The sequence below is a fragment of the Anopheles ziemanni genome, chromosome 2 (genome assembly GCF_943734765.1).
Source record: "Anopheles ziemanni chromosome 2, idAnoZiCoDA_A2_x.2, whole genome shotgun sequence".
NCBI lineage: Eukaryota > Metazoa > Arthropoda > Insecta > Diptera > Culicidae > Anopheles > Anopheles ziemanni.
Genome location: NC_080705.1, coordinates 20,744,923 through 20,753,594, shown reverse-complemented (window position 1 = coordinate 20,753,594; position 8,672 = coordinate 20,744,923). Strand labels below are relative to the sequence as shown.

Sequence of the window (8,672 nt, the reverse complement as noted above, 5' to 3'; positions counted from 1 at the left end):
TCACACAAGCCACATTCGAAGATAGACCAGATTTCACCGGGACTACGCAACACAGCACAATCCCCGTCAGCCATATTGGAACACCCGTGGACGGTGTGGGAGTCGGTTTGCCCGCCATAATCCTGCCGGCCCCCGTGTTCCATGGCCCAAGCGTTCCACATTCCGTTTCGTCGTTGGCGTTCGATTTATGGTCGCTTGCAATGAAATTGTAATTTACAGCCAACGCTCAGCACCCACTCCCACTCACAAACAGTCAACCTTTGGTCGAACCGCACCTCCTGCCGGCGCTGTACTTGGTAGAGTATGAAATTGAGATTAATAAATAATTAAATTCGAATGAATTACGATTTGATTGCATTTGAGTCACGATGAGTTGAGAAATTGCCCGCAAAAGTTAAACAAGCAACCGATAATCCGATTAACGTGTAAGTATTTTTTCAGGGTTTAATAAAACAACGAAAAATCTTGTGCAAAGATGTTTTAAAGTAGATAAATATTGTATGCAGAAGAATGAAAAAACCAAATGTAACCATTAATTTCATCTGCTATTCGGCTGTTATTTGACGCACATCGGTTCTTAAAATTTTAAACTCATTGAACGTTGTTATTTTGAAAAAATTAAACATGGTGTTCGTAAGGACTTACCGAGTTTCTGAACGTTTGGCAACCCGGCGACTCCTTGCGAAACGCACACAATCATGATGCGCCTGTCAGTATTCCCTTTCTTGTTTGCACAGGATTCGTAAACAGCTGTGAACTAGCGTCGGCAACCAATACCACAACGCCTCGTTTTCTTGCTCTTTCTAACACACACAAGCCGTATCCTGGCCTGCGAGAGGAGCAGCTGCAAAGTGTGCGACCGTATACAATACAAAATCGATACACACACAATCCTTGGTCTATCCTTTCGCACGCACCTTATCACACGACGGTTGCGATGCGCTCATTGTCTTCATCATCCTAGCAAACCGTGCTTGGGTGTGAAGAGAAGTAGGCACGGTCACAGCTGTCAGAAACGCGGTCCTTTTCGAGTGTTGCGAAAATGTAACGAAAGTTCGAACCATTTCGTCGCAAGCCACGAGCGAGGGAACAGTGTTTTGCGATGGATTTCCTCTCCACCGTGGCCAACATTTTCGATGGCGACTGCCCAATTGCCATCGATCAGCGAAGGAAGGACTACGCGCCGGACCAGTTCGTGCTGTCGGAGTAAGTGTGTCGGGGGGAGTGGGTGGCGTATCCTTTGTTGGCAACCGATGGTAAATTGATACCTTATTTTTTGCGTTGACAGGTACATCGGTGAAATCGGGCTGTGGCTCGATGAAAAGCTCAGGGACCACGAGTTCCGCACCCCGCAGCGGAACGAACCGATCGAAGGTAGGCTTGGCCCGCGACGCACCGTCTTCGATGCGACCGAGGACGGGTCGATACTCATTTCGAAGGATAAGCTAACGCTACAGTCCCAGAATGCTTTCTCGACGGTGAAGGCGAACTGTTGTGTGTACAGTGGCCGGTGGATGTACGAGGTGAGGGGGAGTGTGCCATTAGCCGATTAACATCGAACGGGATAATTATAAGCTAATCAAGCACCATTTCACCTTCCCTTTGCCAGGTTCAACTTCGCTCGAAAGGCGTTATGCAAATTGGCTGGTGTTCGTCTCATTGCAAGTTCACGCAGGACACGGGCGTCGGTGACACCCGATACAGCTACGGGTTGGACGGGAGCAAGCAACGTATTTGGCATGTTTACACGCAGAAGTATGGCCCGTTCTGGCGATCGGGAGATATTTTCGGCGTATGCGTTGATATGGATGCGGGACACATCGAGTACTACCGGAACGGGGCGCCGCTTGGGGAAGCCTTCAGGGACATTGAACGGGGGCCCGGGTTGGCTTTGTATCCCGCCGTGTCGTTGGCGTTTAACGACAGCCTCACGGCGAATTTCGGTGGATCACCCTTCAAGCATCATGTCGAGCGTTACAGGCCACTCCAGGAGGCCCCGTATATTGCTCTATACCAAGCGGATTGTCTGTTAAAATATCTAGTCAACCTATCCGGGACAATCTCACAGCACGGTCGAACTTCCGCTAGTGGTCAGCAACGTTCCTCCACCAAACCCCAGTGCGTCACAGCGGAGTCGATGTACATGCTTCTGGCTGGATGCCTCATCGAACGGATCGCCCCACTGCTGGCCAACTCGTACGTCGTAGAGGACAAGGTGTTTAGCTACATCCGGGGCATGTGCGTGCTGCGAAGTAACAGCGGGGGCAAGAACGAAGCACCGACGCAACCGGGCGCCCCCGAGTCCACCCTCGGGACGTTTCTCACCCTCCTCTGGACCTACCTGGAGCTGGATGAGATGAAGCTGTTCCTGAAGAAGTTGCTCAATTTCCTCGCCAACACGTACAAGGAAACGCCGGTGGATTTGGAGTACGAAAAGCAGCGTAAGATCATCGTCATCCTCACGTGCATCTGCAATCATCCGGCGACGCGGAAGTACCTGCTCGAGTACAAGTTTTTCAAGAAGAACTGCCTGCCCCTTTTCCTCTACACGAAGCCACCGGATGAATCGACACTGGAACAGCTACTGCCGGACGATCACATCTGGACCGAAGGGCTCGGTGGATCGAAGGAGATATACTTGGCCGCGTGCGAGCGCCTAAAAGCGCACACTTCGGTGCTGTACACCCTGCAGAAGAACCTGATACAAATTCTCATGAACAACGGGGACGGCAATGAGACCAGCTCCCCGAGCAGTCGTCGAATCTTTGTGGCTAAAGTTCGGAAATTCGTCATGGACAATAACGTTGAGATGCGGGTGGGTTAAAAAGATTGCGATGACCTGGAAGCGGGCGTCCTAATACACTTCTCCCCAAATTTATAGGGCTTGTACTCATCAACAACACAGCCAGCCATCGGGTTGTCCTTCCTCTGCACGTTGCTCGATGTTGCCAAAAGCCTCTGGGAGGAAGAGTGCGTACAACGGGGTTCCGGAGTGGATCGTAAAAGCGTACCACCAGCTATCGACTGCCAGTTTTTCTACGATGGAACGTTCAAGTACGCCAATCTAGACCGAATTGGCGGTGTACTATCCTACCTGAGGAAGCATTTTCGGGCACAGCTGGTCGAAAAGCTTGGTGCGGACCATCCCAGTGTCGCCTCTGTCGATCAACCGAGCGATTTGAGGAGTGAAATTGGTGAGTATCGCTTTGATGATAACCCAAATGGTTGTTTTTATTAAACGTTTTGGGATGGCATCATGTTTAGCTGCGTTCAACGTATTTCTCGATTCGGCCATGTTTCTCGTGTCCGGTGGACCCAACACTGCCTACTCGCTAGTCTCCCGTGCGGCCAACAGTGGTCCGGATCGCCATCAGCAGACAAATCAAGCGCATCCAGCATCGATAGGGTTGGATGAAAACTCCTCCGGCATTACTCCGGGAACCTCTGCGGGAAAATGCACATCCGGGGCGATCGGTTGTGGACCGATGGACTCGTACCGAGCCGTCTGTGAACTGCTCGATTGTTGCGTGGTTTTCTACAATGCCATAGCGCACAAGTACGTCGTGATGATAGCGGATTTGCGCGATAACATATCGCACCTTTCGGATATTCTGCTCGAAACGAAGAGCAACTGTGACGAGGTGCTGCACAACTTGGAGGAACTAAAACGATGCGCCCGGACGGATGGAGGGCCGGGCTCGGCCTACAATCGATTGTCGCATGAGGAGCTGCTGCACGAACTGGACGCCCGTTTTGGACAGCGGAAAAGTATCTTTGCGGTTAGTTTACGCCCAGGGAAGATTGTTGTGCTTGTTGATGCTGAAATAATGGTTCTTTTGCAGAAACGATCGATGGAACTCGCCCGCAAACAAGCCTGGTATCGCTCGGTAGCCCTCGGAACGCATCGGAGGGGTCTGTTGTGCTGGCTCCTTGGGATCATCTTCGAGACTTTGCACAACTTCAGCTCGGAGGAGATCCTGTTCGCGTTCCTGCCCGAGACGTACATCAACGTCCTGCCGATCCTGCTCGACACGGTGCTGGACTTTAGCTTCCACGACACTGCCATCCAGCATGACCTCACCGGCGATGCCAAACTGATCGCATCGGCTGCCAACTTTCTTGCCAAACATCTGGCCGATCCGCGCGTCATTCTGGCATCCTGCAAAGACGCCCTCATTCAAGCCCTGGGTTCTCTGACCTGCCACGAGGCGGGCATTCGGGCGCTAGAACAGTCAACGCCGGAAAATCAGCAGGCACTCGTCCGCGCCCTGCTGCGACCGTACGAAAACCGGGCATGGGGTCAGAGCAACTGGTTGCTTCTGAGATTCTGGCTCGGGGATGGGTTTGCCTATCGGGAATCACGCCCACCGTGCGTTTGGCAGACGGGCCGGGATGCGACGGCCGTACGCTCTTTGGGATTGTACCGTAGCCGTTCGAAAAATGGCTCGCACACCGGACTGCTCCACCTGATTGCACCCGCGTGTCCGTCGAAACACTTCCAGCGGCTAATCAGCGAAACGCTCAGCCGGGACGAACCGTACTGTACGACGTTCCTGAACTCGGTACTTTCGCAGCTGAACTGGGCGTTTTCGGAGTTCATTCACATCCTACAGGACGTAAGTGGATCGAGTTGAAGCGTATCACATGATAAAATTGTACAAATTGTTTTCCTTTTGCTCTCTCTTAGATACAAAACATATCGCAACGCGACGAACAGTTGGTGATTGAAACGAAGCAGCTGAAAATCTGTTCCATGTGCTTCGAGCTGACCGTCTCGCTGATGCGTGCGCTGGAAATGATCGTCACCATCACGCCGAGTCTGCTGCAGGACGGTACACGGGCGAACGGCGAAATCATTCTCAGCCGCATCTGCCAGCTGGCCATACAGGTGCTTTCGCGGGTAACCGTTCCGCCCGGGTGCTTCCAGCACGTGATGGACCTCTGTCTGCCCGATCTGAGCAATGTGACACACTTTGCCATCATCAGTGCCGCCATCGGGATGCTACTAGCGTTGATGCGCCACGAGCTGCTGGGTGAGCGGACCGGCGGCGGTTCTTCGGAGTGCATCACGAAGATTCCTCGCATTTCCAAGTTCCTGCTGACAGACACGAGCTTTCACGTCGCTAGCTTGGAGTACGCGCTGGGGGAAGTGAAAACGCCCATCACGAACCAGAACGGCGAGGCACCGAGGGGCAATTTTGATCCGAAAATGCGTGCCCACATTGACCCGCTGACGAACGAGGTGCGAGTTCCGTCGCCTTTCCGTAAAGGTGGTTCCGGTGCCTGTGCTGGTGGTCCGAGTGGAAGCGGAGTTTGTGGTGGTTCCGTTGGCGTAAAGGAGATCATACCTGATCCACCGATCATTAAATTCAATATGGCCGATTGTAAGGACATACACACTGGTTTGCCTACAGGTTTAAGCATTTTCCATTCCATTTGCTTCGTTCCTAGATGTGAGTCACGTTTTGCCGGATGAAGTTGGCCAGATTGCGAGACTAATCGAAACGTTACAGCTGCGCCAGACGTTGCTCTCTGAGATCACGATTCTGTCGGAGGATTCACTGTGTCCCATTTGCTACGCCAAATCCAACTCAGCCGCGTTCGATCCTTGTCAACATCAGTCGTGCGAGTGAGTATTGAGTTGGTTCATTTTTCATTTGCAGTTGAGCTTTAACAGGGAGGTTTTTCGTTGTTTTTTTTAGAACCTGCATCATGCAACATCTGATGAACAGTAAACAGTGTTTCTACTGTAAAATACTCATCACTCGCGTCACGCGGCAAGACGGGGTAACCATCTACGAGGCGTGCAATACGCCACCCGCACCTCCGAACCTGCTTCGCATGGGAACCTCCCCGCTCGTGATCACATCCTCCACCGTACCGATCGACGGTGAATCGTCTGTTGATGCAACCACTACGCCACCTCCTCCTCCCGACGAGGTTGATGAATTCGATGGTCCTGGTGGACCATGAAACAAAATTACATTCCATTCCCATTCCCTCATAACGGTATTAATGTATATGCTTCTAAAGCAATGCAAAGACACAACTCCCATGTTTTTACCTTTTTTTCTGGAAATGCTTACAGCAAATCTCAATCATGAGCTAAAGTTAGGTTGAAGCTTTGAGCTTATGAGCAAAAATTATGAGTCACACGTGAGGGCAAGACAAACCTATCGGACGGACCATGACCTCATGCATTCAATTGTTAGCTAGCGAAATTGTTTGTGTTCTTTCTGAATGTCCCGTAACACTTTACCTCAACTCTACACGTTTGCTCATCTCTAACGAAATACGTAAGATATGTCGCCGGGAGCGGAAATGCTACTGAAAATGTTCACAAACTAGAATATAATCGCTTGATTGCTTGGTGCTACCGTAGACGAGTGTTTGATTAGGAGAAAGAATGGGTTATATTTTTGTTTTTCATACCATAATTACCCACGTAATGGAACTCCAATAGGTTATGCGTGATTTTTTGCTTATCAAACAGAAACATTCCTGTTACTAGTTCTAGATACCCACACACACACATACATCGCGTAGTTTTGTCGGTCGCATAAAAAGTTACCCGCCAAGGTCCATATTTTCGAACCTGTCCTGTTTGTAGAAACCGGCCCGCACCTGTCGGCCACCGAAGAACCGACCGTTCAGGTCAACTACCGCCTTGATCGCACTTTCCATTCGTTTAAATTCGACGAAAATTCGAACCGCTTCCTCGGGAACGACGTTAGGAACTTCGTGTATTATCACCGTGACCACATCACCGTATTTGGTGTTACACTCGTCCTTTACCTCCGGTTCGAGTTCATCGTCCACATCGCCCGGCCCAACCATGTTCTGCGGGTGAGGAGAAAAAGAGTCAACTCCGATTGCGTCCCAAACTAATAAGAGTTTTATCTATACGTACCCGAAGCAATACCACTTTGCTGGGAGATTTCATAATCTCGGTGATGGAAGGTTCCTGTGTTTGGCCGGCATTCGGCGGTGACATGTTGGGTGCCGTCTCTGTTGCACTGGCCGCGACACTGGAGGGTGTCACGGTCAGCGGAATATCCTTTTCGTGCACAATTCTACCGCCACGCTTGGAGGTTTTTTCCACCTGCAGAGCAACCGCCATGCCTTGTTCCTGCTTGCCCAATCCTTGTCCGTCTTTGAAACCGTATTTTGCCATTATTTTTGCCGCTACCGAGCTTCCACCGTATGCCGCGAGCTGGGAAACTCTGAAAAAAAAAACAATTTTCGCAAATAAGAATGACATGCCAAATTGCTGTATCGTCACAAGGGTTGGAATGCTTACTTTGATCCTTCAGGTATAGGGCCACCGGTAGATTCTTGTAAGGACGGTGGTGGGGCAATGGCCGCTCCAGTCGGTCGGCTTTGTCCGGGACGGAATTCTTCCTCATCGTCAGACGATGGTCGGCCGGCAAAGCCACTGTACTTTTTCGCTCCCGGTCCCTCTTCTTCCGGAGCGGCACCCAGCCCAGGCGTAGGTGTATTATTCGTTCTCATGCCAAACGAACGCTTGTATTCGCGCCTGTTTCTGCCGAAGTTACCCTGCAACGGTTTGATAGGCGGTTCCTTGACCTTTCGATCTTTCACCAATTTGTCGTACTCGTTTGGCCACATCGGATCGTACTCGTCCACCACGTCCCAGCTATAGTCATCGGATGCGGCCAAGCTGATGGGATTTGGTATCGGGTTGGTCGTCGTGATCGTAATAGGTTTTGCCTGCTTTATCGTCGTTTCAATCGACACGGAACCTGGAATATCGACACCACTGTTGGTGTTGCCTACGGTGGCCACAAACGATTGTTCCGTGGATGGTTCCTTCCTTGCTTTCAACACAACGGGGGTGAGTATCTACGTGGCGTACACGAAAAGACAAACATCCTTAATATCAATCAAAGATATTGCCATCTAACAACTTCTCCTACCTTGCCAGCCATTGGTTTTCTCATTATTGCTTTCGGTGTGATGGCCGGTTGGTTGACCTTCTTCACCTGCAGCTGAGTCTGCAGTAGTTTTATGCCCGATGACCAGCCAGCCACCTTGTCCGGGCCATGCTTTGTGTCCAAATCGTCGTACAGCGCCATGGTTGGTCAAAAATCTCTGATTATGATTCACTTCTACGGCCCGAAATTGTAAAATCGATACTAGCTTGGGCTTTGTTTTGAAGGCTGTGTGTGTTGACAAACTTTGACGTTTGTCCAAGGTTTGTTGAGCAGTACCGACATTTGCAGGTTGGACTACTCGAAAATGTCAAAGTCAGAAAGTGATCGAATTTTCAAATTGGTCAAAAATGTTCGAGAATTAGTCAGTTAACCTTCAAGGAATTATAAACTATGATGACTTTATAAATCAAAATATCCATTAGATATGCAAAACTCCATTGTAGAAAATAATGCCGTTAAACTGCCTGTTGCACCAAGGTTAAAGATATTTTGCTATTAATGTTTTCATTAAAATTAAACCTATCCTCTTGTTAATTGCTTTTTTGTAACATTTGCTATGTTGCAGTTATGCTCAGAACTGTTCATACGATTTTATTGTCAACTCGAAACCCTTCCTGCAGCTACTAATGGTAAACCAATTCACAAAGTAGTCGGCTTCTTTTCAACGCTAGGCGATTGGGTTAATTACGTCTGACTTTAACTACACTTGGCGTTGGA

The 8,672-nt window shown here is 49.9% G+C and overlaps 2 protein-coding genes across 2 annotated transcripts; one reads left to right on the top strand and one right to left on the bottom strand.

Annotated features, from left to right (window-relative positions):
• Window positions 1–989: 989 nt before the first annotated feature.
• LOC131290859 (E3 ubiquitin-protein ligase RNF123) lies at window positions 990–6,040 on the top strand. Its single transcript, XM_058320047.1, has 9 exons — window positions 990–1,206; window positions 1,289–1,523; window positions 1,610–2,815; window positions 2,882–3,194; window positions 3,265–3,779; window positions 3,843–4,616; window positions 4,688–5,384; window positions 5,452–5,629; window positions 5,703–6,040. The coding sequence occupies exons 1-9, from the start codon at window positions 1,103–1,105 to the stop codon at window positions 5,971–5,973; spliced, it is 4,293 nt and encodes a 1,430-aa protein (XP_058176030.1). The 5' UTR covers window positions 990–1,102; the 3' UTR covers window positions 5,974–6,040.
• A 488-nt stretch (window positions 6,041–6,528) lies between these two features.
• Window positions 6,529–8,154, bottom strand: LOC131287359 (splicing factor 45). Its single transcript, XM_058316405.1, has 4 exons — window positions 7,938–8,154; window positions 7,301–7,863; window positions 6,911–7,223; window positions 6,529–6,840 (listed from the first exon to the last, which is right to left on the bottom strand). The coding sequence occupies exons 1-4, from the start codon at window positions 8,094–8,096 to the stop codon at window positions 6,568–6,570; spliced, it is 1,308 nt and encodes a 435-aa protein (XP_058172388.1). The 5' UTR covers window positions 8,097–8,154; the 3' UTR covers window positions 6,529–6,567.
• Window positions 8,155–8,672: the final 518 nt, after the last annotated feature.

What these genes read in the sequence shown, in the direction of transcription:
- LOC131290859 (XM_058320047.1), top strand. Translation starts at nt 1,103, where the DNA reads ATGGATTTCCTCTCCACCGTGGCCAACATTTTCGATGGCGACTGCCCA. An exon ending in TAAATTCAATATGGCCGATT is followed by an intron (nt 5,385 to 5,451) that starts GTAAGGACATAC and finishes CTTCGTTCCTAG; the next exon opens with ATGTGAGTCACGTTTTGCCG. An exon ending in TGTCAACATCAGTCGTGCGA is followed by an intron (nt 5,630 to 5,702) that starts GTGAGTATTGAG and finishes TGTTTTTTTTAG; the next exon opens with AACCTGCATCATGCAACATC.
- LOC131287359 (XM_058316405.1), bottom strand. Translation starts at nt 8,096, where the DNA reads ATGGCGCTGTACGACGATTTGGACACAAAGCATGGCCCGGACAAGGTG. An exon ending in GAAAACCAATGGCTGGCAAG is followed by an intron (nt 7,864 to 7,937) that starts GTAGGAGAAGTT and finishes TACGCCACGTAG; the next exon opens with ATACTCACCCCCGTTGTGTT. An exon ending in CCTATACCTGAAGGATCAAA is followed by an intron (nt 7,224 to 7,300) that starts GTAAGCATTCCA and finishes TTTTTTTTTCAG; the next exon opens with AGTTTCCCAGCTCGCGGCAT.